At 41.0% G+C, this 26614-nt stretch overlaps 1 protein-coding gene across 6 annotated transcripts in view; it reads left to right on the forward strand.

The window, feature by feature from the left end:
- The window catches only part of RARA (retinoic acid receptor alpha), a 204393-nt gene that overhangs the window by 117973 nt on the left and 59806 nt on the right, over positions 1–26614 (forward strand). The window contains exons 1-2 of one of the 6 annotated variants that reach the window (XM_020805871.3): positions 23882–24146; positions 25544–25637. The exons of 3 other annotated variants lie outside the window; for them this stretch is intronic. Coding sequence is in view for 2 of the 3 variants with exons in the window: in XM_020805868.3 (XP_020661527.1) it covers positions 25469–25637 (169 nt within the window). In the remaining variant the exon portion in view is untranslated. Of the gene's footprint in view, positions 1–23881; positions 24147–24190; positions 25638–25870; positions 26356–26614 lie in introns of those variants that run through there. 2 more of the 6 variants (XM_020805868.3, XM_078377856.1) reach the window with 2 other exon arrangements.

The following is a 26614-nucleotide window of genomic DNA, read 5'->3' on the forward strand; positions in this document are numbered from 1 at the left end:
TCAGCTAGTAAACCATCTCCACCCTCTGTTCTTCATCTGGCGCTTAGCTCATCCCCTTGCCATGCCATCTCTCATTCCACCCCCAGCTCCCAGCCTGGAATTGAGTTAATTCTCTGGTTCCATCCACCCTTCCAGGTCAGCGACACTTAAAGCGTCGCCAGTTGAACATCTGATGTGATCTGAGCTGTCAGATGCATTCAGGGGGCGTTATTAGTGAATCTCTTGGGCTGACCAGAGGGGAGGGCTGTATGGGAATGTGCAGGGTTGATGGAAGCAGGATGGGGGTGGGAGGCAGACAGACTGCAATATGTGTGGGTGGGTGGTGGGAAGGGCATTGGCAGCTGGCTCTATTTTTATCTTGCTTCTCGCTCCTTCCTGGGCAACAGCCAGAAAATTGGCATTGCATGATATTTCTAAATCTCTCCCCTCCTCACTGCTTTGCTGTATAGTCTGACTGCAAAGGGTTTGGCCACATAGAGATAAAACAGAATAAATAACAGACTTCCTCACCATTAGGCAATTCCTACTGCTGCTTAAATTACTAAGAACCATTGATGTCCCAGGGAACATAAGGAAGATGGATATAAGAGCCCTCTTGGGCTATTTATTTATTTATTTTATTTATATCCCGCCTATCTGATCGGGTCAGGACCACTCTAGGCAGCTAGACCCCATGGTCATTAAGATGCGCTTTACACTTTTAAAATAGACAAGCCATGTTTTTTTTTCCAAGAAGGTCATGGAGCACTGAAAATGAAAGCTTGTTCTATATATCTGATATTCAGAGATATACTGCTTCTGAACGTGGAGGTTCTGTTGACATAATATTGTGAACATTTATTCCCAGGCTTCCTTCTCTCTGCTTTCTTTGAGCCACTTAAGGTTAGAGGTATATCCTGTGGCAGAGGTAGAAATGAAGCCATCTTTGTCAAAAAGGCTGATAATTTATGTCAGTAAGGCAAGAAGAAGAAAGAGGTAGAAAAACATGAAGTGGGAGGGATTCTGGTAAACATTTTCCTGTGTGGCCGGGGGAGGGGAGTATTCTGTATTCTGGCAGAACTTGAAAAAGCTATTTTCCGGAGCTATAAATCCCCTGCCAGCTTGACTTTTGCCTTTGGGGATTCTGGAGGTTGCAATAATAATGCCTCCCCCCAAGTTATGCTATCAGGAAGCCTTATTCTGCCTCACCACTATTTCTGTCTACTTCTATCTTGGTACCTCTTGTCTCATAACTGTATTTTCTCCTTTAGTAACTGTTGAATTGTGGTGACAATGGGGGCTTAATCAGAACTTTCCATTACCTGAAAAACATAATTGTACAGGTAGGCTGGATTTGAGAAGGGTTGCCATGGCTTGCAGCCTTGCAGAGACTGCTGGGCTGAAAACGGAACATGGCTGGTTAATTGGGGGCTGAAAAGATGGCTTTGTTTGGATGCCTTGGCGGAATTACTTCATTTCCTCCACCAGTCCAAGAAATTGACTTCTTGGAGGATGGCCATGGTGGTAGAAGGATTGGTGGCAACAGCCACCTAGGCAGAAAGGGAGGAGGAGCATGGTACAACTCTGGCATAAGAAAGTAGGTCAAGATTTATCTGGGAAAATGTGAGGAGTGGAATGTGGGGAGATGGGAGAGGGAAATGGAGGGAGGACATACGATAAGGTACTGCATGTGGGGCATGAGGAATGCCTCTCAGTCTCCCTGAGCTTTAAAATAAACCACAAAAGCCCTCTAAAATTCAAGGCCAAGAAGGTTTGAGGAGCATAAAACGCTTGAGCTAAAAATCTGAATTCAGTGATCCCTTATAGAGAATGGAGTCTTTGAGATTGTTGGGAGGGGGTTGTCTCAGGAGGATCTAGACATTCGGAGGAGTGACGCTGCCTGTTCCATGGCTCCTTGCTCAATTAAAGATGCCTATTATATATTTTTATTTATTTATTTGCTTGCTACATTTATATGGTGGCTTTCCTCTTTTGAGGAAAAGGTGTAATACACATGGCTGCTCTCCCCATTTTATCCTCACAGCAAAGTAGCTCAGGCTAGAAAGACTGTGACTAGGCCAAAGTCATCCACTGCTTTTTTTTAAAAGCAGACTACTGAAACCAATGTCCTGAAACCTAATCCAGTGCTCTAACAACTATACTGTGCTGGCATTATATGCATGGAGGCATGCAAACCAGTGGCAAACCTAGCCTCTGAGCATGCCTGTTCTATTTTAAAGTCTGATAGGTGCCCATAATTTCACACTTACACAAACTGCAGTTATTTATTTATTTGATGGTCCAGATTTTTGTTGTTTTGGCCTATACACATTTTTCTTGGAATTATTATTATTCATTTCTAAAATGCCTTTTGCTTGATTACATCGTAAGCATGCTGGACATTAAATGCTGGAGTGTATAAAATGGAAGACAAGACAGAAACAAGAAGCTATGGTTCTCTTCATTCTCTCTATTCATTCCTCCAGTTATTTAATTAATTATTTATTTGATTTATATTTCATCTTCCTTCAAATTTGATACCTAAGGTTGCTTATACTACAATTAAAAGCAACACATGATAAATATTTTTAAAGAAATATAATAGGTTATTCCATCAGAATAGAATACATCTCACTTGTGGCCGAAAAACACTTCAGTGGTCCCCCTAGTTATTGGGACTTTGGGAACAATATCCAGAAATTTCACATAATATTATAAACACTGAGTGCTCACTGGAAGGACAGATCCTGAAGCTGAGGCTCCAATACTTTGGCCATCTCGTGAGAAGAGAAGACTCCCTGGAAAAGACACTGATGTTGGGAAAGTGTGACGGCAAGAGGAGAAGGGGACGACAGAGGATGATATGGTTGGTCAGTGTCATCGAAGCTACCAACATGAATTTGACCAAACTCCGGGAGGCAGTGGAAGACAGGAGGGCCTGGCGTGCTTGGTCCATGGGGTCACGAAGAGTCGGACATGACTTAACGACTAAACAACAAGAACAAATTATAAACAGTTGTAGATCTCAGAAATAACATCAAAAAGTGGCAGTATTAGGAGCACTGTACATACTGCACTGATATTTAACAGATACTTAGGGTTTTTGTTAAAACTTGTATTTGTTCTATAATAACAGTCAATGTTTTTATAATTTTGATTGACTGTGTCTGGTATTTTTTAATAATAATAATTATAATGTGAAGGATATCTGTCAGTCCGTCTGAGTGTGGTGGAAGGACATCAGAATAATCAACTAAGTAGTTAACTTAGTCTTCCTTGGCAGGCAAGTTCCATAATTTAGGAGCAGCCACAGAAAAGTCCCTCCCTCACGTCCTTACCAAACATATTTCAGAAGGTGACAGGAGCGAGAGAAGGGCTTTCTACTTTGGACAGTTGCAGCCAAGGAATCTGAGCCCCCAGAATCATTTGGTGTGTTACGTTAAGCCCATTCATCCTGAGAATGGGTGCAGAGGTGCTACTTGAGACCGAAAATCCAATGGCTCCTCTCCTTTCTGCCAACAGTAAGCATGTAATAATTTAATAGTTGACAATTTATCACCCACTTAATGGCATTTTGTGGCTTGTAGGTTTCCCTGAGGAATCTGGGTGACTGCTGTGGGGTAACAAGGTACTGTACTAGAAGGAGCTTTTGATCTGATTCAGCAGGGCTTTTCCTATGTTCGTATAATATCTGTTACCTAAAGCAGCTGTCATGCTCTGTAGCCTAGTGGTAAGGCTGGCACTGTGGATGTGGATGTGTGTGAGAGGATGGGAGAGCGACCCAGCTTATCGAACATGGAATATTTCTTATTTCTGCTTACAAAGTAGGTAGGTGCTGTCTTCCTCCTCCAACTGAATTACATGTAGTTCTCCTTCCCCCGCATACTTTCTCCCTCTGTTCCCTGCCACAGCTAGTTTCTTGCCACAGCAGAAAGGGTCCAGCGAAGCGTGGCCAATAAAATATTCATCTCTCTCGCTCTTTTACAAGGCTTAGAGAGTGCTTCGAACTGAGTGTCCATTATTCAGGACCTCCCATGCATTGCTTGATTGTTGCTGGGCAAAAAGAAATGAAAAGAGGGTGTCGGGGGCTGTTTGCCTCTTAATTAAGGGTGGCTCTGGGTGGGAGATATGTGGGGGGATTTTGTGGAACTACAGTGTAGGATGTAAGGGAAGCATTCTATGAGTCCTGGTTCCATATAGCTTAGATTTCCGGATGCAGGCTCACTAAACTAATATTCTCAAAAGTGCGCCTAGAGTTCCATGCACATTTACTTAGCCAGCACGCTAGTGGCGGATGAAGGACTAGTGATTAGGTGGAAGGGTGTGGCCAGTCATAGGCTTGACTATCCAGTTGTGTGCATGCTACTTACTTCAAAATCACAGATGCAGTATGACTTTTTCCTCCTAAAAATGGTATAGGATGCTTTTTAAGAGGTGGTGGTGGTAGTGGGAATAGAAAAAGAAGAAGGGATGCTGAGATTCCGACAGCACACAGCATGCAACTTTGTGCATACTTAATGCAGTTGTAGAATCGATGTAAGTGATCCTGGCCATTTCTTTATCTCTTAACTTCAGTATGCCAAAAGAAAGAAAAGAAGGCAAGCAAACTCTTTCCAGTTGTTGTTTAGTCTTCTCTTTTTCCTCTCCTCATCGACTTCCCACTTTTCTTTGGGGTCAGTGGCACAGTCCATTAACGCCTCCTGTTGGCACCCCAGATTTTTTGCTGTCAACACTCTCCCCTCCCTTTATTTTTCACACTTAACTGCCAACACTTGCAAACTTCTTTCCCTTGCAGTGGTGCCAGCAGCTGTCTCCCCAGTCTAGCAGTGGGAAACAGAAGCATGCGGGGGGGGGGGGTAGCTGATGGCAAGGATATTATACTGCAGTGGCCTCTTCTGCATAGGTTGGGGAGGGAGAAGTTACAAGCCATTGCTCTTCCAACTCCTGGCCCTTCCACCTCATGTTGTCCAAGTTTTCAGAAGGGAACTGAAGATTCTTGGTGCTAAGCAATCCTCAGACTTCCTAAGTTCACACAGCCAAAGCTTCTCTACACATTTCTCAGACTCAGTGGTGTGGCCAGGCTACCTTACGGGTTGATTTTGTGCTGAGAACCCTGATTGTAATTATGGACAAACAAGAGTTGTTCTTCATGCTTAGTGTTTGAATTTTACACACCCTATCCATTTCAGCTCCCTTCTTTTACAACTGGGGACACGTCACCCTGAGGGCCACATTTAGCTCTCCAAAAGATGTACAGTAGTGCCTCGCTTTATGATTGCCTCGCATTACGACGAAATCGCATTACGACGATTGATTTGCGATGGTCTGAATGGTTTTTTTCCGCTTTGCGATGATCGGTTCCCTGCTTCGGGAACCGATTCTTTGCAAAACGATGATTTTCCTCCAGCTGATTGGTAGTTTCAGAATGGCCACCGGGTAAATAAAATGGCTCCCCGCTGTTTTCTAGGACAGATTCCTTGCTGCACAGGCACCGAAAATGGCCGCCCTACGGAGGATCTTTGCTGGACGGTAAGTTTCCAGCCCATTGGAACATATTGAAGGGGTTTCAGTGTGTTTCAATGAGCTTTTTATTTTCACATTACAACGTTTTCGTTCTACAGCAATTTTGCTGGAACGAATTAACGTCGTAATGTGAGGCACCACTGTAGTCTGTTCTTGCAGTGCTTCCAGATCAATCTTTTCTCATGTAGTTGGCCTGCCTGATCCACAGAATTTCGTGAAGGTTCTAGAGGAGAAATAGCAGTTCCAGATTAGGCCTTTATCATGCTGTCAACTTGCCTTAGTTAATGCATTTTACGGGAACGAATATTGCTTCCCATTTATACTCCTACTTATTTTTCCACCTCTTCTTTCTTTTTCCTTGCTGCAGAAAATCAACACAGAATAGATGCACAGTACCTTCTAATTGTTAGGGCCCTCCATTTAAAAGCACTGGAAATTTTCCTTTTTGCAAATCTTCTATTTTTCCACTGTTTCTTTTTTGTTTCTTTTAATTTTCTTCCTTTACCATAACTGGAAAAATGTTTTTCACTCAGTGGTGCTAAGAGCCATCCTTTTAGAAGCACCCTTACAATCTAGACAGCTCCTCTGCGAATTTTTCACTTTCCTGCTTCACTTGTGTGTTGTGTGTGTGTGCACGCACAAACATATACACATTTGTTCGTGTTGAGAAATAGAGAAGGGGTGGTGTGATGTAGGCCGAGAAACAACAATGTGCTGGGTGTTGGCTTTGATTGCGATCTACACCCTCTCCCCGCCAGCCTTTCCTTGTGAATCAGTAGTGCTCCATTGGGGGGGAAAGGGCCTCCCCTCCCCACTTCTAGGATGTGTGATTGTGGGGTTGCATTTCTAAATGACTCAAGAAATACATCAGGAGCTGGGGCATTTATTTTATTCCAAATTTGTAAAGATGTTTATTTTTCAAATTGTGTATCCCCTGCTTTATTTTTTTATTATTATTATTATTATTATTATTATTATTATTATTATTATTATTATTATTATTATTATTATTATTATTATTATTATTATTATTATTATTATTATTATTATTATTATTATTATTATTATTATTATTATTATTATTATTATTATTATTCATCCAAGGCAAGTAAACTCATGGTTAACAAAAAGTGCTAGCAACAGCAAACGTGATTAAGATAATGTAAAACAGATTCATATCCTCTGCAAATACATTTTCAAAACAAAGCCAATCAGTCAAGTAACAATACAACAAATATTTATAGTCAGTTCTCACAAGTAAGCATTTAAGTTTTTAGAAAGATTTTAGATTCTGTCTCTAGCTAACCTCTTTAGATGCACTACTGCAGTGTGACTGAATTAGATAGGGGACTTGAGAGATGGCCACTTTGGAGTGATTAATTCCTAAAAGCATTTCTATTTTCAATCCAGATGAGCAGTACAAGCATGTTTTCCTTGTCCTACAAACACATGTGGCTTTAAAGGTGAGCATTAACAATTGATGGTTGCCGTGTTTGCTGTAGAAAAAAACTGTGGCAGCCATATTTGTAATTTGGTGGGTGGTCCCTGGAAGAGCTATGTAGCATCGCCTGTATTTTAAAAAATGGGTTGGATTTATAGGAGCCAGGGTGGATTTGATTTAAATCAGAATTTTAAAAATCTGATTTTTTTATTATTTAAATTACAAAATTGGCTGTTTTAAATCATGATTTAAATCAATTCGATTTTTTAAAAAAATAATTGTTTTTTATCCACCATGCTTGGAATATAAAGTTAAATTTGCATGTGCTATATGGGAATTGGCATGATGTTACAGTGAAAACTCTGAAAATCTGAATGATTATTTAAATGCCTGTCTTTTTGGTTGTGTTTGAGCCTGTGTGCATGCACACAGAAGCAGCCTTGTTTTAATCTTGTATTCCCAAGACTTTTGGACTCCTGCCTCCTGAAACGGTGCTTATCTGTAAAGACTGACAGACAAGCAGGTTTGTATAAAACTTGGTATTGAAGCATACCTGCTTTTTTGTAAGTCTGGAAAAGAAGAAAAAAAGCTAAGCATACACATCCAACATCTTCATGCTTTTCTGCTGTTGGCTTTCCTGGCTAAAGAAACTCATAGTATAATAAAACTACATTTGTTATTTTTGTTAATTTTTGCCCAGAGCAACTAAGAATGAGTGTTTGATTCTGCTCGCTCTGACTTCCATCCTTTTCTCTTCTGCTGTTCTCCCCTTCATCTGCTTTTCTCCCTTTTGATGCAGAGTTAAAGATTAATTATAGCTGGTCTTCCCCAGCTGGGGTTGCTGAGCGGATGGGAAATACCCATTAATAGAAGGATGGCTTTTTATCATTCTGTCAGCGGCTGGTGGTACAGGACGACCTCAGGATTCTCAGCTTGGAATTTGCCCGCCTTTAAAAAGGCGCTTGCTGAATTGGATAAATGAGTTTCTCTGGGGGGGGGTGGAGTAAGAGGAGGGAGAGGAGGGGGGCTGACGGAAGCGGCAGGAGGGGAGAGCCCCTGGAACAAAAGCCAAAATTTTTCATCACAGGCCATTCTTTTTTTAAAAAAATGCATAGAGAAAGAGATGAATTGTACATAACAATAGCCCCCACAATGTGATGCTGAAGGGTACCTCTATGCATTTGCTGACAAATTCCTACTTTGAGTTAAATATTTATCATAAGGGGCAGGGGCGGGAGGCTTATGTATTGCCCAGCACTGAATTTGTCAAGCTGGTGAACACTTGCATAGATCAGGACAAAAAGCATCATTTTTTATTCTCACTCTTGGGGTGTGTGTGTATGTATGCTTGAGATAATTGGAATGGGCTCATCCTGGGGGGTGAAGTGTGACAAGCAAAGTCTTTGGTTTTGCAAGGCTAGCTGTTTTTGTTGTGATCAATGGGTTCCTGGAATTTTCTTCTTCTCTTCTTGGGCCAGTGTGAACGTGCCATGGGGATGTGTCTGGAATTTGTGGGCTCAGCTTGGCCCAGTTTGGTGTCAGTGGGCTAGGGTTTGAAATACAGGACATAAAACAATCTGAAGGCTGTATAGAAACGTAGCTGGTGGGAGTATTCTCTTTCCCTTCTACACACAGTTACAGATGTATGTACATATTGAAAATATTCACAATGTCTCAAATGGAATAAGCCAAGGAGGAGTTTTCCTATTGAGTGTTCCAATCTTTGGGGCTTACTTGGCTTTAGCCTTAAGGGGGATAACGGAGGCATGGTAGAGGCATATTAAAAAAAATGCCTGATGTGGAGAAGGTGGACAGAGATTTTCTTCCTCCTGTCATACAGTGGGGTCTTGACTTGAGAACTTAATCCGTATTGGAAGGCGGTTCTCAAGTCAAAATGTTCTCAAGTCAAATCTGCATTTCCCATAGGAATGCATTGAAAACCATTTGATCCGTATCTGCTCTTTTCCGTCCATAGAAACTAATGGAAGCTGCTATTCTGCTTTCGACCACTAGAGGGGGATATTTTGTTTCTTTTTTTCTTAGGTCAAGAAAGGTTCAGGGAAGGCAGGGAAAATACAGTCTAGGCAGTACAGTACCAGGCAGTCTGAAGACTCCCAATCCACTCTCTAAACGCTGGGAGGAGTGAGGAAGCAGACAGGCACCCTTTTCACTGGCCAACAGTTACCTGAAAGTTCACATTTTGCACTTTCCCTGCCTCCCACGTGGTTTTTTTCCAGTTCTTAACTCAAATCTAAGTACTTAAGTCAAGTCAATATTTTCCTATGAGAGTGGTTCTTAAGTCAAAATGTTCTTAACTCAAGTAGTTCTTAAGTCAAGACCCCACTGTATTAGAACCCAAACAATGAAATGGAATTTTAGGAAAGAGGAAAGAAGTACTTCTTCATACATAGTGCAAGCTCTGGAATTTAGTATCACAAGATGTAGTGATGGTTACTAGCTTAGATGGGCTTAAAAGGGGAGTAGCTACATTGGTGCAGGGCAAGATTCTGAGGAACTTTTCTGAACTCAGCTAGTGCATGTGCTGACAGAAGATGAGCTGCCAGAGCCCGGCACCCCACTTATGTGGGTGTTCAACATGTGAGAGATTCATCTGAACTCTCCCAATAGTTGAGTATTACCACCTGGTGGGAGGCTTTTGATGGCAAAAGTTATGTGCAGGTACAAGAAAGGGAGATAATCTATTCCAGGGGCTACTGTATAATTCCCGAACATCTGAATCTATCCACCAAAAGAAAGTTAGTAAAGACTGAGTGGCTGTCTTGCTCAAGTTGGCTAAGCATGGGCAACAAAATTGTGTCATTGATATTGAAATTTACATTGCTTGAATTGGCCTGTTATTAGTGCTGTTGCTAGAGACCTAGGGATTAGACATTTATGAAATAGATAAATAAGGAGACACGGTATTTCTCACTGGATAGGGTTAATGGAGGATTCGGGGATTGGCAAAAACCCACATTTTACTTCTAAGAAAAGATGCTGTGGCTTTAATCAAAGGCTTCACTGCAGAAAAACATGCATTTGTGGCTCTAGGCAACATTCACACTGAAAATTATCAAGGTATAAATAAAAAGGGAGTTAATATGACACCATTTCTATCACAATGAGTTTCTTCTATGTGTCTCAAATGTTTTGCTCAGATCCCATCTTTACGCCTGTAGACTGAGAAATGTTTCAACCTGTTTTCTGTACGTACATTCTCACAATCAATTTTAAAGTCAGAAACTGCATTGCTCCCCAGCTCTGATTTGGAATGCTGCGATGGTGGGGAGGAGCGGGAAGGAGAATCCCTTCAGTTTTTACTAATCTTCCATCAGTTAGATTACCACAAAACCCTGAAATGCTCAGCTAAGCCCAGCTGCAGAAATTCAGTTCCCAGGATCTCAGCTGCCCTACATCTGCTCAGAACCCCCTTTTCATGTTGTCATTTAATCACTGTGGAATCCATATAAAGTGTCTGGAGGAATCCGTATGCATTTTTTGAACCTATAAAGCTTGGGAACCTGGAGGGACAGGGGAGGGAATTTCTCCAGCCCCCAGCTCCTCTCTGCCTCTTCCCACTGCAGAAAACACAACGCCCCCAAAGCTTGCAACGACTGTAACATCTGCAGCAGCCTCGTCTCTATTTCTCTCTCTCGCTCTCTTTTACGCACACACACATGCACACACAAACAATAATCCAAAGATAAAAGTCTTCCAGCTTTCCATTTAAGATTTAAAACTAGGGCAAAGTCAAAATCCTGACCCCGGATGTGTGAAATGCAGTGAGGAGAGCTTCGCTCCAATTCGCTCCAAGGCTTTTAGTCAACCAAGGTCATTGCTGCAAATATATAAAAGCATGAAAGGAGAGGAACATTTGGTGGAGGCAGTTTGTGCTGGAGGGGGGCGAGGGCGGGGAGGAGAGATTTATAGAAAAAGGTGTACATGTGTGGGTTCCTCTCATACATTGGCTAGGAATCATACAAGCTAAGCTGGTATTGCCAGTTCCAACACATTAATGCCAACGATCTCAATCTGGTGTCCTTGATTGGGTGTGTGCATGATGCACAGGGAAAAAACAATAGCAGTATAAATAGAACTAAACAAAATGCAGCTGAAATTTGCTGTCAGCAGATCAGTCAGCAAGTCAGAGGTTCTGCACTAGATGCAGTGTACAGAGAGGACCACCAGTGTGCCACTGCCATGGTTAACCAAATCCGGAGAATGCTTCAATCTGTGCGGCGGTTGATACATATGACCATTGCTAGATTACTCCTACGGTTGCTTAGCCAGCAAGACCATTGGTTTATGGACCACAGATTGGATCTGTCATAAGCTGTCAGTCTGCCTACTTATAGTATGTAGTCATCATTTTTCTGACTATCAAGTTTCCCAAGTAATATACAGAAAAAAATAGGTAAAAGATTGTTTTAAAAAAGAGGTTTAAAATATTTTTAAAAGCCAGTATTCTGTAAGAACCGGTTAAAAACAATTCCGTCTATGAGTTTTAAAGTATTGGCTGCAGAACTGGAGGTCAGGAGTTTGATTCCCCACTGTGAGTACAGCCATCCTGTGTAGCCTTGGGCACGCTTCCCAGTCCCAGGGGCCTCAAGAAGAAGGGAATGATAAACCGCTTCTGAGTATTCTCTATCCAAAAAACCCTGGAAAGGCCCATCATAAGTCGGAATTGACTCGACGGAACACGATAATCATTATTATTTAATGAATTTAGGGCATATGGAAGAATCCAGCCTTGGCCCCCTGCTGGGCAGCCTACAGCGATGAAGACAACTCCTTTTTGGAAGGGAGGTCAAAAATCAAGGTACTGCTATAGACAGGAAGTCCTGTCTCATGTCCTCATAAGCTTAGTGTAGTGTCCACCCCTATTATGTTAAGTAGTCATGAATATTCATGTTGTAAGCTAATGTTGCTGAGAGGCGGAGCTGAAAGATATGTAATAAAGAGGTGGAGTCAGAGAGTGAGAGTCAGAGAGTGAGAGAGAGTGGAGAGACAGTGTGTGGTATTTGGGAGATCTGAGGTGTGGTTAGAGTGAAAAGTGAACAAGAACGGTAATGACAAATAGAAGGTTGAGATTGATGATAATAAAAGTTACCTATGATTAATATTCAGATATCTGTAATCAATAAAAATGTTTTATTTAAAAGACAGTGAAGTTTGGACCTGCATCTTCATCCTTCCATAATGTTGATTTAGTGATCAACTGGTGGCAGCAGGTGAAAAGGAGTAGTAGTTTGCCTTCATGTTCTCTGTGTTTGAAGGGTCAATGAGGGGCACAAGTGCGAACGCCACACTTAGCTTCTCAAGATCATTGAATGTGTAACAGGTCCTTCATTGATAAACTCAAATGCTGGGCAGGTACATACAAGAGAAGGTAGTTTTCAGCTGTATTGGCCTTCTGCTCTTTAGGGCTTTTTATATCAAAAATACACATCTTGAATTGAGTAGATCCTGTTGCTGTTGTTTAGTCATTAAGTCGTGTCCGACTCTTCGTGACCCCATGGACCAGAGCACGCCAGGGCCTCCTGTCTTCCACTGCCTCCCGGAGTTGGGTCAAATTCATGTTGGTTGCTTTGATGACACTGTCCAACCATCTCGTCCTCTGTCATCCCCTTCTCCTCTTGCCTTCACACTTTCCTAACATCAGGGTATTTTCCAAGGATTCTTCTCTTCTCATGAGATGGCCAAAGTATTGGAGCCTCAGCTTCAGGATCTGTCCTTCCAGTGAGCATTCAGAGTTGATTTCCTGCAAGATGGATAGGTTTGTTCTCTTTGCAGTTCAGGAGACTCTCAAGAGTCTTCTCCAGCACCACAATTCAAAAGCATCAATTCTTCAGTGGTCAGCCTTCTTTATGATCCAACTCCAACTTCCATACATTGCTACTGGAAAAATCATAACTTTGACTATGTGGACCTTTGTCGGCAAGGTGGACATTCTACGGGAGTTAGGCTATTTTCCAAGTGAAAGATCCTACATTTTCTAAATTAGCCCTGATTTAGAATCACTGAAAGGACATCCCTGCTACAGTATTGGGTTTTAAGGTCTGGAACGGATGTTTGTAAATTGTTGGAAGCTCAATCTACAGTAAGACCTTTTTATTTTTCGGCACTTTATTGCTAAACATACTCTTACCATACTTTACTGTCACTGTTAGCATGAGAAGTGTGGGTTTTCTTTATACAGGCCTTTTGGTTCTTGCTCACTGGAAAAAAATGTTTCAAGTAAAGCATTGAAATTAAGAAGATCAAAATGCATTTTTTAACATGGCACTCTTTTTCTTTCACTAATTACCCAGTTTTATTTCCTGTGCCAATTTTCATCTTCATATTGTTTTGCCTGATAATAAGGGGCTTCATTTCATTTTTCTCTCCCTAGGAAGTGACCTATAAAAATGCTTTTACTTTAGAGGGTTTCGTTTTTTAAGAGTCTCAGAGAGTAGCTTCTTAGGAAAACAAGTGTATAGGGGTGTGTGTGTGTGTGTGTGTGTGTGTGTGTGTGTGTGTGTGTGTGTGTGTGTGTGTGTGTGTGTGTGTGTGTGTGTGTGTGTGTGTGTGTGTGTGTGTGTGTGTGTGTGTGTGTGTGTGTGTGTGTGTGTGTGTGTGTGTGTGTGTGTGTGTGTGTGTGTGTGTGTGTGTTTTTTTTTTCTCCATGTCTGCACCAGAACACCTATTTTGGGCTCATCTAAGCAAGGCTTATAAGTAGCTAATAGCCTAGTTGCTTGTGAGAAAGAATGAACTGAAATCTTGTAGACTTAGTTTTGATATGTAACAAATGACTGGCTTAGGGAGATAGTTTAAGGCTTTCTTCCAAAGGACTTTGACAAAGTAATATAAATTATGCATAGGCAAGTCTACATATATCTGCTTGTTTTAGTTGATTTGTTGTTGTTATGTGCTATCGCATCCAATTTATTGGCATTAGATGAATTTGTCAGCGGCCAGTGTGGTATAGTGGACAGAGTGATGAACTAGGGTTCAGGAGACAAGGGATCAAAACCCTGCTTGCTCATGGAAGCTCAAGTGGGATAGCAATGGTAAAACCACTTGTTGATTATCTCATATATCTTTAAAGTCTTTATTAGGGTTTCTATAAGTTGAACACAACTTGATGGCACATAACAAACATGACATAGTCTCCTCTAAAAGGTACTATTGTTAACAGTCCTGCTTAGCTCTTTTAGACTTAAGCCTATGGCTTCATTTCTAATTTGGTGTTCTTCTTTTCTTGTTGCCTCCAACTTTTCCCAGCATTATTGTCTCTTCCTGTGAGCCTTGACTTTTCATGATGTGCTGAAAGTATAAACAAAACAGAAAGCTAGCTCTCTGGAAAATTTCCTACAAGGGTACATAATGGGATTTGATTTTGATTCCAACAAACACAGCTTCAGCCAGACAAGAACTCCAAACAGACAAAAGAATATCCTTGAGTGAACAGAGCACTGATTTTAGTTTACCATAATTATAGAGAACAACATCAGACCTAGATTATGCTGAAGTTTTAGTCCCTTGACTACTGAATGTTTTGTCCACCCTTTTTTTCTGGCTTCTGACATTTCAGAGTCATTGTATATGTATACATTTCATGCAAGTCAACCCTTGATTTTGAGTCATAAAACTTGTTTTTTTATATCTCTTTTTTCTGTCTTGCTCCAGTGTACACGCATGCACACACATGCACAAATCAGTCTTTTCCAGTGGCACTCACCTGAGACTTGTCTCCTCATCTGGAGATCCGGAGAAGCATAGCAATTCCCTAAAATCCCATATCCTTCAGGTCTAGTAATTCTAATCAGAAATAATTCACAAGTCTTTTTACGGAAAATAGATATGGTACATATCTGATTTTATTCTCTAGCTGCTTTTTTGGTAGTTTCATTTAGACTGACAGGGTAAAGGGAGTCATTTCAGCTGTAGCTTACTTTTGTTGGGCAGTTGAGATGCAGAAACCTTTTTCATATTGCAAATCACTACTTTTAAACTAAAAAAAGCAGATCCCTTTCTAATTTCTGCCCTTCCCCGTAGCTCTAAGGTGCAATCTTGCCAAAGTTAGGCATTAATTTAGATTTGCATTAATTTGCATTAATTTTTAAAGGAAAGGAAAGCATGAATGTAACTGTCTTTCAATTTAAAAAATGATGTAACTTTGGTTGGGGCGTGACCATCATTTTAGCATCAAGACCAAGAGTTAGGACTCTGTCTTCCTCCCTTTGCTTCATTCCTCCTGTATTTATCTCTTCTCTCTGCTCTATTCTTCCTAGGTTTCCTTTTTACTTGTTCCTTTTATTATTATTCTATGAGACCTTTAGTTTTCATTTTTAAAAATATATTCTATCATTCTCCTCTTTTCTCCTTATCTGTTTTCTGTCTTTGTTTTTTTTTCTCCTTTCTCTTTTGTGTTGCTTCTTTTTGCTTTGCTTTCCCTGCTCCTTCTCGTAAGTGTCTTGTTATGCTTTCCCCTCCCCAGGCATATCTTCCTTCTCCTTCCATATTTAATCTTTTTCTGCTTCTGCTTCTTATGCTTTATTTTCTTTCTTATGCTTTTTTTCTTTCTTTGTCTCTCTACCCCACCCACTCTGGCTTTCATCACAGTCTTTTACTAAATGAGTCAAAACAGACATTTGTCATGTTCCCTACAGGAAGTATGGGGGCTTTTGTTCAAAAAGCTGCTGGCTAAGCAGAGCCTCTGACTTTCTATTATTATTTAAACAGGCCCCACTGAGCTTTTTCTCTTGAACGCACGCGCACATGTGTGCATGGACTGCCAGCTTTCACTGGGTGGGAGGAAGATTTGAAAACTTAATCTCTTAAGATAATAACTTTGGTCATACCCAACTTTTTGCTTAGTAGTAGAGAGGTGAAACTGGTGTAAGTTCATACAGTTTTGAAGACTCAGAGAAGAGAAAGTTGGTGAACTGTCTGTCATAGTGCAATCTTGCATCTATAGCTCTGTGTTTGTTTTTATTCTTCTGAAATCAGCACAGCTTGCAGCCACATAACTGACCTTAGACTGTGTTGTTCACACAGATGTGATGAGGTACTTGTGCTGAGGTTGTTTAAGGGCAAGTGTCTTCTGCATTGTTAACATGTGTTGCAAATGTAAGAGTTCGTTTCTCTAGTTTTCCTTCGTGAAAATTAAACTTGCAGTTAAATGAGCGTTGACAGAATAATCCAGAGATCTTCCTCTGTTCATTTTTCTTTTTTAAGAGAAAGTATAAGTTTTGTGTGGATGGATGCCTCCAGAAAGCCTAGGAAGGGCCCTACTCTGTGTTTGCACGATCTGTTGAAGAGAAGGGGGTACATATCCCTCTTTAAAGAGGGTCTGGTAATAATGGTACTTGTGAGGAGGGGGAGGGCTGTGGTAAAAAGCCAATTATTCTATGGTTCAATAGAACTTATGATGGGAATGAACAAATTGAAGTATTTTAATTGTCTACATTAAGGGTTTAAACTAATGACTTTTTTATGATGGCTGAGAACATTTTTTTAATATACTAGTATAATAGATTTCTAAATCACATCGTAGAATTGCGTATATTATCATTAATTTGATTAATGTAATCAACCTTATTAGTCTACCCCCCTGCTTCCCTTGATCTTCCTTTTTTGGTACTGTATTTAACATATATCTTGGGCTATAGTTTGTACTCTTGGCTCTAATTTTAAAATAAAATTTAAAAAATAAGAGAACTTTCACTTGTCATTCTTCAGCTTAGTGCGTGAGAAATTTACAAAACCTTTCCATTAAAGAGAATTATTTCCCCATCTTCAGAATCTGAAACTGATCTCAGTCTCTTATCTCAAATTAATAGGCTGATTTAACAGTCAAAAATCCTCAGGAACCATTCAAAATACCTTAAACAGCTTTGGTGGTCAGAATATACTGTATAGTCATTTTATTATCACCAGTACTAAAAAAAGGAGCTAGGGGGGTCTTTCAAACACATCTATGGGGCAAAAAACAGAGCTGGAAGGAAAAAAAGAAGATTTTAGATTATTTTATGGGCTGAGGGGAAACAGGAGTCTTGATCTCTGACCTTATCACCTTTTTTAGGAGAAGGGATGACAATACTTACAAAGGCTTGAATTGCTCTCTATTTACCTGTTACTGTTTTACCAGGATGTCATTGTGCTGTCAGAGAAAACAGCACCAAAGTGCCCCATCACCCACATTTTCTAAGCAGCCTTTGCTGTAAACACCCTCCTCCTTCTCCTCAGGATGTCTCCCACCACCACTTCTTTTTTGGAAGGAGAATGGGGTGGAGTTCCCTGTGTGTACGTGCACGCAGGCATTCATGTACACATGTACATGTGTGTGCACATGTTCTCTGGTATACAAAGGAGATCTCAACCCTTGAGGGCTTGGAAGAGAGACTCTGTGTGTGTGTCTGTGTGTGTGGAGTGTGTATGTGACAAGCCTTTCTTCACTGTATCAAGCAGCTTTTGACAAAAAGCCTGGAGGAGTTTCCTGATCATCAGATGAAAAGGAGTATTTTTTTAAATTCCAGCTGTATTTGGAATTCAGGTTTTTGTTGTGTTTTTTAATCTCTTGGAAAATGTGAATCTATCGTTTCTTGCCTATCTTTTGCTGTGAATCCCCAAATCCTGTCAGAATAGCTTAACCATACAAGTTATACACCCAGACTTTCATTTCTTGGAGAAAAAAGCATGCCATGAACATTAGGTGTATCTGTGGAAACTAGTCTGTACTTTGCTGGATCTTTCCTTTTATTCTCTTACTATGTGCCTTCAATACAGAACTGACTTAGTGACCCTAATAGGGCTTTCAAAGTAATTCAGATATTTTAAGGAGTGGTTTTACCAGTTCCACTCTCCCAGTGAGCTTCCATGATGTGCTGAGATTCAAACCCAGAGCTCCTGAGGTCCTAATCTGTCATTCTGTCCACTACAGTGGTGCCTCGCTTGATGAGGATAATCCGTGCCATTGAAATCGCTGTTAAGCGAAATCCTCGTCAAGCGAAATTTAAAAGCCCATTAGAATGCATTAGAAACCGGCTAATGCGTTCTAATGGGTGAAATACCTCATCATAAAATGAAGATCCTCCATAGGGCAGCCATTTTCCGGTGCCTGTCTTGCGAAAAAAGCCTCCTAAAAACAGCGTGGGGCCATTTTGAGAGCCGGCAGCCATTTTGAAAACCGCCGATCAGCTGTTGAAAAAACATTGTTTAGCAAAAAATCGGTTCCCGAAGCAGGGAACCGATAATCGCTAAGCGAAAAAACCCATTCAAACATCAATCACAAAAACATCATCGTGAAGCGGATTCATCGTTAAATGGGGTAATCGTCAAGTGGGGCATGACTGTACTCCACCGGGTATCCCTTTGCTTTATTTCATGTTGAGATAGTTTGTTTTTTGTGAAGTAAACATACTCAGTATTTGGTTGTTGTGGGTTTTTCGAGCTCTTTGACCGTGTTCTGAAGAGTGCAGTCCTCTGAAGATGCCGGCCACAGAGACTGGCGAAACGTTAGGAAGAACAACCTTCAGAACACGGCCAAAGAGCCCGAAAAACCCACAACAACCATTAGATCCCGGCCGTGAAAGTCTTCGCAAATATACTCAGTATTTTCTCAAAGACAGTTTCATGAATTCTTATTTCTTGTTACACAATGACGTTCCCTAACACATAAAACAGATGTCAGGGTAGAGCCATGGTAAGCATGGCAGAAGTGGCCAAAGATATGCAGCCAAGGTCATTTGGGAGGCTTTACAGTGTGACTTACTTCTTACTATTCAATTTGCTCCTTGATTTTGCACATACTTTACCTTTTCCATATGTTTGCAGATCTAGAAGAAGATCTGTTTCTGCAAGCCTATTTAATATGTCCAGAAAAGTGCTATTAAAAATAAGGCATGGAAGATTGACATGTGCAGAAAATGTATGCTTGCAAGTTGGGTTATAATTGGTTTAGGATATTTGATGGGCCAGATGTTGGCTCCTGTGAAAATATTGGAGAAAAGGATGCTGTAATTCAGATATGGGGGAAATTTTAGCCCCTTAAGTGTTTTGAACTACATCTTGCATCATCTCTTATCACTGCCCTTGTTGACTGGGGCTTCTGGAAATTGAAGAATAAAACACCTGTAGTTCCAAAGGTTTTTCCCTCATAATGCTCGTTTTTGTTCAGAACTAGAGAATATTTAGCATTGGAAATGTGTGGCTCTTCTGGGTCAGAATGTCTGTTTGGCAGAATGTCTCTTCCAAAGAACAAATATCCGCCTGACACGCTCTTCACTGTTCTTGATATTAAGGATTCTAACACCCAAGTAGGCAAAAATAGGCAACACACAGAACCAAGGTTTCTCACTCGTGGCCCCTTTCCACTGGTACACGTTTCCTATAGAGGTTTGCCAGATACCATCCCTCTGTTTTCAGGAAGTTAATTAAAACTGAATTATACAAAGCTTTAGCCTACTGGTGTAAATTTGTCTGAGGTGGTAAAATGAGTTTTAATTTATATAACTATTTAAAGTAGCTCCAGCTGCACCTCGTGCATGTTGGTTAAGCTGCAGTACTGCAGCCAAAACTGTGCTCATGATCCAGCTTCAGTCCCAGATGTCCAACTCAGGGTTTACTCAGCCTTCCAACCTTTTGAAGTCAGTTAATTGAGTGCCCAGCTCGCTGGCGGGGGAGGGGGAATCTGTAGCCTGCATAATTAAATCGTAAACCTGCCCAGAGAGTGCTTTGAGCGCTATGGGGCAGTATATAATCAGATCATTTTGCTTTTTTTCGCTTTTTCCTAGTGACAGGGTTTCATTATATTTCATTGTATTTTTTGTTTTTTTTATATTGTGTTATGATTTTATTGCATATTGTAAACAGCCCATAGAGTGCCAACACTAATAGGTGGTATAGAAATGGAAATGAATAAATAAATAAATAAATACATAAATAGTCCAGGAGTTGAAGGAGGGCACAACATTGTTCCCTTTCTCAAGTCACCTCGAGCTGTTTTCTGTGGCACTTGACAAGTCCTAATTTCTACTTGTGGTACTTTGTGTCATCTGGTTTATGTAACTGAGAGGTAGAAGATATTGCAGCCTTGCAAGTAGTAAGTAAAGGAGCGTTTACTTCATGACATTTGGAGCATTTTAAACAGGGTTGTAGGAGCCCCGGAGTAAAACAAAGGTAGATAGACAGTGCGGTGTACACATAGTAAAGGTGTTGTTCTTATTCCACTCCAGAATTCCTTTACTTCTGTCGGACTGCTCTGGTTACGAAGGTTCAGTTGTGGCCCTAGAATACAAAGCTAATATGCATTTATATGTATGTGGTAATAAGAATGTTCTCTAAGACTTGATCCCTGATTCTCATTGCAAATCTGTTGTGCAAAATCCATTACAGTTATAAGCAGGATTACAAAACTCTGCACTGTGAATGTCCAAATTCAAGACAAATCTGTCAGAAATGTTCAAATGAAGCATATTGTTTTAATATTGTACCCTGTATAATTTATTTTTCATATGCTGTTCATGGTTTGAACAAAGAGCATATGGTGCAGTCACCCCAGTACTTAAAATTCCCAGCTAGCAACATTCAGGTTTCATCAGGCATTGACCATGTACTTTCAAGCTTAGCATATCAAATTTAAGGAATAAATTACCTCTTCTTCATAAGAATGAAATCAGAGAACCTCAGGACCCAGACATCTATGACCAATACCAAATTTTGCCCATAAACAGAAGTACTAAAATATGTACATTTCTGTTTATTCGTTTTGCTGAAATATCTTATATATTACCATTTTTTTGGCCTGTTCCTAATTGAGAGGGGCTTTTGTAGAGCACATATTTTGCTTGCAGAATTCCCCAAGTTCAGTGCTTGGCATATTCATTTGGGACTCCATGAGAACACTGTCTGAAATCCTGTAGAGTTACTGTGAATGTACACAATCCTGAGCTGCATGGAGGAGAGAGATACTGTATAGCAAAATATAGTGGCATTCAAAGACTGATGGATACATTGCAGGATTTTATGGATCAAAACCCACTTCTTCAGATACAGAGAGTACAAATGCATGTCCTCTATATTTATACATAACCGGCTAAATCAAATCAGAATCTCCAACTACATGATGTACAGCTAAGTGCGCATTTTTTTTGACTGGGAAGCAGGTTTTTTTAAACACCCGCATGAGGGTTGTTTATTTTAAATCCATTCTGGTCTCACTTTTTAAACTTCATTTGTCATGTATGATCACATGTGCTGGAGTAAATAGCATTGGTGGGGATCTGCAGGGTTTGCCAAGTTTTGAGGGCCAAGTACAGGAGAAAAACTGGGAAAACTGGGTCCACAGCACTGAAGTGCCAATATATACCACATAGCTTACAGCTACATTAAAAGTTGTTCCATGAGGACACACGCACCAACACAAAAAACCATGCCATTTAATTGATTTCTAAAAACCTGAACCAACTCCTGATTTAATTCTGCAGTGTAGTCATGCCCTGAGTTGGGCATCTGGCTGTGGAGCCAGAGGCTGGGAGTTCAAGTGGCCACAATGCCTCCTGATGAGAAGATGTAGCTGTTTAGTGTTAGGTAAGCTGCAAAGTCCCAGGGCACCCACTTGCAGAAGAAGGGGATGGTAAACCAGTTCTGCGTACTGTACTCTATAATACCGTGGAAAAGGGTCATCATAAATCAGAACTGACTTGAGGGTATGTACAGTACTTTGAATGAATATATCACACAGAGAAAGTTTTTCAGCAACATCAAATTGTTATCAAGCAATATTCCTGGGGATACACAAAGAGAGAGAGAGGGAGAGAGGACATATGTTTACACTTCCTGTGTCAGCAGAAGTGGATTTTGATCCACAAAATGTCATGTTGAAATGCATTTGTTATTCTTCAGAGTGCTACAATATTTTGCTTTTTTCCTCTTTCCTTTCTTTCCTTCTTTTCTTTTTTCTTCTTTAATTTTGTCAACACGTTGAGACAGATTAGCATAGCTCTTTCTTTGGAAATTGGCCAATGGTGTGACTTAGAATAAGGTAGCTTTCAATGTTCCTGTAATAAACCACTATCTCTAATTTTACCTTTTGAGATTTCGTTCGTTCGTTCGTTCGTTCGTTCCTTCCTTCCTTCCTTCCTTCCTTCCTTCCTTCCTTCCTTCCTTCTAAGCACATACACTAGAATTGTTACTATGGTCATTTCTGCATATTCCACCTAGTCTCTGGCAATTCTGGATTGAAGAACATGGATGTGGGTGCATGTGTGGCACTTTCTAAAAGACAGCCTTGTTGTTTCACATGTTGTAGCTGGTGAAGTTAATTTTTTACTTCACAATAAGATTGGAATAGTTGTATTTCTTTGTTTTTGTAATTTTTTGTAGAAAATTACTCATTTTGCTTTACATTGTGTGACTAGCTTAATTATTTCTTGGTGGCCTAAATCACTTCTATGGCTTCCTCACTTGACAACAACCTGCTGTTGAATGGGCTTTGAGTTATAACTGTTCTGTAGTATGTATGAACCAATCTATTATGAGATTAAACACTTCCATTTGACGTTCAGAGTGTTCTTTAAAAAGAGAAATTGATTCCAGTTTATTCTGTGGTTCATGAGCTAGTGCAGTACATTCTGTTGCAGAATAAATGAATATATCATACAGAGGAAAGTTTCCAGCTGAGTGAAATAGCTCTCACTCAGCATTCCTTTGTCTGAGAACAGGTGTGTTACAGGTATATGCAACTGTCCATACAACAGGGCTTATGTATGTTTTTCCCGGAATGTTGCTTTGTAGAAGACAAACCATATTGGTGGAATCTGCACTCAGTGTGTATGTAAGTTACAAGTGTCCCAATAATTCCACAGCTGCAATGTCTGGAAACTTGATGTTTTATGCAAGAACTGTGATTTTCAAAATTGCGTAAGAGCCACTTAACATCAGTACTGAACAGCATGTTTTGTATCCTGACCTCTGTCTTCCAGATTTAATTCAGTACTGTCACATTCATTAACTTCTTTTCCTTGCAAACACTTGTTTGCCATGAGAGTTTTCTGTATTTTGTTAAAAACCCTGTGCATTCCAGAAACTGAGATCAGTGTCTTATTTTTAAAAAATGAACTGATATAGCATAGCAGCTAAGAGCGCATTAAGTGAGCTGGAAATCCCCAGTTATGACCTCTGGTCAGCTATCAGTCTTCTTCTCTGTCTCCTTCTTTTCCTTCTTTGCAAACATCAGCTTGGTGAAGAATCCTGTATGACTGGAAGGTTTGCATCCTATATTTCAAATACTAGTTAGCTTAGCAAAACTTGATCTACAGTACTTTATTTGGAAATAGGAGCCACAGAGGCATTGATTTGGTTTTAATGTTCAAAGCATGTATAAGATCAAAATGGATGCAGCACCTTCCGTTTTCTGCCACCCTCATTTATTTGATAGGGGCATTGGGCTAGGTGGTATTCAAATCCACGTCCTTTGGCAGGGCTATGTGAATGAGTGCAAACCTGCTTGTGTTGCTTGGATATAGCATCATCACCCATTTGAAGCATTTGTATAAACCACCTTCGCTTTCTTCTCCTTTGCTCACTTTGTCGGCCCCTTTTTAAAGTGGTCCCTGCTTGCTGGCCACCTCTGAGAATGATGCCGTTGTGTCTGGTGGTGTTTTGCCCTGTGGTGGCGGTAGTGGCGGAGGCATGCCGGTGGCAGCCCTTGGCAGGCAAGGAGGAAGGGGGGGAGCACCCCTGTGATGTCACTGGGAAGGAGAAGGCCTGTGAATGGGTCATTTGGAGGTGAAGCTTTTTTACAAGGAGAGTTCAGGCGGAGTTCAGCTGCATAACATTACGCAAATGAGGGGCGGCTGGAGGAGCAGGAGAAACCTCCTTTTCTGAGAGGGGTGATGCAGGCAAAAGGGGCCGCCCTGGCCAGTTCCTTGAAACAACAAAAAAAGAGGCGTCCCTCCTGCTTTTCCTTCTTGCGACGCTCCAGGGATGGGAGAAAGCACACGGTGATGATGATGTAGTGTCCGCAGCTTTGGAGCTGGAGACAGCTGTTGGAGAGGCATTTTTTTTTAATGGCTGTCATTTCCAACCCCCTTTCCATTTCTCCTCCCCTTTTCTTTATTTCATTCATTCATTTCTCGCTCTCACTCTCTTTCTCCCCTCCTCCCCCAGCCTGTGCTTTACCGCAGTTGGTTGGGGCTGCGCAAGACACAGCACGCGGCAGGTAAGGAAAGAGTTAAGCCAGCTGAGAGCCGACTTTTCGTGTCAGGAAAGATTTTGTGCTGCCTTTAATCTATCAGTCCTGTACATCACTCTCTCACACATACACACACACACATTCTCTCTCTCTCACACGCACACACACACAAACACACATGCACACGCGCGCGCACACACCACACGCCTGCTTGTGCATGCACACACAGGCACTCTCTCTCCCAGGGAGTGGAGGACCAAGCAGCTGGAGAAAAATCCTCTTTATCCAAGGAGACTCGGAGGTTCCAGGCCCCGGCATTTTTTGAAGCACTGAAAAGCTAACAGGCATCAGATTTGTACATTTTAGTTCTCCTTCACTACTGTGGTGGAGACGGAGATGTATTTTTCATATACATACATCTCTATATAAATACAGCACATTTTCTCTCTCTCTCTGTCTGTTTCTCTCTCTCTCTCTCTCTCTCTCTCTCTCACACACACACACACACACACACACACACACACACATACATACACACACACAAACAAAACCCATGAGCACAATTTATGTGGATGTGCATTCAGTCATCTGACAGGAAAAAAGCTCTCGAATTCTAGTGAGGAAGTCTTTACTTTTTTTTTCTTTTCTGTTCTTTTTTTGGTATGTGTGTGTGTGTGAAACTTTTCCCCCTTTTTTCTGGAAGGAGTTGCTGCAAAAGAATACTCTCTCTCCCCCCTCCCTTTCCCTTCTTTCCTCTGGTTAGTTTGGGAGAAGGAGAGAGAATTATGGAACTGAACAGGAGGAGGAAATGTGACCAAAATGCTGTCTAACACCAGGGAACCTACTTCTATAAAGAATTCTGCTTTTGGGAAGGCTGAGTGGTTTGGATTCTATTATTTTTTAAAAGCAAAAGATCTGTTTTTCTTTTTTCTTTTTTTGGATTTATAAATGTATTTTGGTCTTGAAACGGGAGAAACATCTCAGCCTGGATTGGCCAGCCTTTTCCCCGAGGGACTCGTCCGGAATGGAAGATTGAAGACTTCAATATTATCTTTTGGGTGTTTTTCACTTTAAGCAAAAAAACACTGGTCGCCAACTCGGCCTGTTTGGCGGATTCCCTAGCCACTTTTGGATTCCCTAAATACCTCCTCACTGGGGATCAGGAGAGAGAGAGAGAGAACGATCAGAAAACAACCAGACAGACCTCCCCTCCATCCGTTTTGGATTCATCGTTACTGTAGCATTTTGCTTTTTGGTTCTACATAGACCAAACTTTTGCTCTGCTTCCCTCTTTCCCTTCCCCCAACAAATCCCCAACCCTATTTACCCTCTTGTTCCGCCTGGAGAAGATGTACGAAAGTGTGGATGTAGCTGGTTTAAACAGCAGTCCTAACCCCTTCTTCATGATGGATTTTTACAACCAGAATCGTGCGTGCTTGATCCAGGACAAAGGACCCGGGAACCCTAACCCTTACAACACCCCTGTCCGTAACCAGCACTGGAACAGTTCCAACCACTGTACGTATAATGTGATCCTTTCCTGGGCCTGACCCAGCTGGGGTGACACCTCGTTGCCCTTCTCTGCTTTTGCCAGCTTTTGAGAGACAGCCTTATTAAGAAAGACCATAAACTGTACAGTGGTTCTGTGGGGTGGAGATTGGTAGAATAGGACTCTATTATGTTGTGATTTTAAAGCTCTGGGCGGTTTAGGTGTTTAAAGACCCACACTGTTGTGACGAAGGAGGGGTTGGGGGGACTGGATCAAGAGCTGAGGGCTAGAGTGCTTTTGTAGTATGTGTCTGTTTTGAACATTGCATGCTGAACCATTTTTTTAAAATTGTTCCTAAGGAAACTATGTCCCTCTGAGACACAGGCTATCCCCTTTCCATTTTACTCCATTGAATGCTTCCACATTTTGGCCACTGTTTTCCCTGTTCCATCTGATAGTGTTGATAAATACATCGCGTTTTGTTGGTTGAGTTCTCATTCTGTGAAAAGCAAAAGAGTGGTGGACACCCATAGGAAAAAAATTCCCCGAATCCACAGACAGGCAAGAGTGTTTTCTGCATTTGAATGAGAAGACAATTTAACACTGCTGGGGTACTGAGCCCCCAGATACACAGTTTGTATGATCCTGCCATATTCCTGTTAAACTCTTCCATCACATCACCCGGAATTGAAAGCATACTCATTTGTGTTTCTAGCAGAGCAAATTTAGAACATGCCTCTTTTCCAGGTAAGTATGCTCTTCATTCCCTTCTAACTCCCCAGCGCTGGATACACAGTCCTATAACTTATTTAATTTCTTCTGTCTGTTTTTAAGCCACTGTTTCTAGGTAACAGTTGGAAGTTGCTTGTCGGATATGTATATGTTTTTTTTTTTGGTAAATTTGTTTTTATAAATTTGTACCATTCTAAAGAAGAAAACACAGGAGGTGCTTGCTGGTACCAAGTATAAGCCCCTCTCCTTCCATTTGGGTGCTTGGTTCCCCAGC

Source organism: Pogona vitticeps, chromosome 6, assembly GCF_051106095.1.
Source record: "Pogona vitticeps strain Pit_001003342236 chromosome 6, PviZW2.1, whole genome shotgun sequence".
NCBI classification, from domain to species: domain Eukaryota; kingdom Metazoa; phylum Chordata; class Lepidosauria; order Squamata; family Agamidae; genus Pogona; species Pogona vitticeps.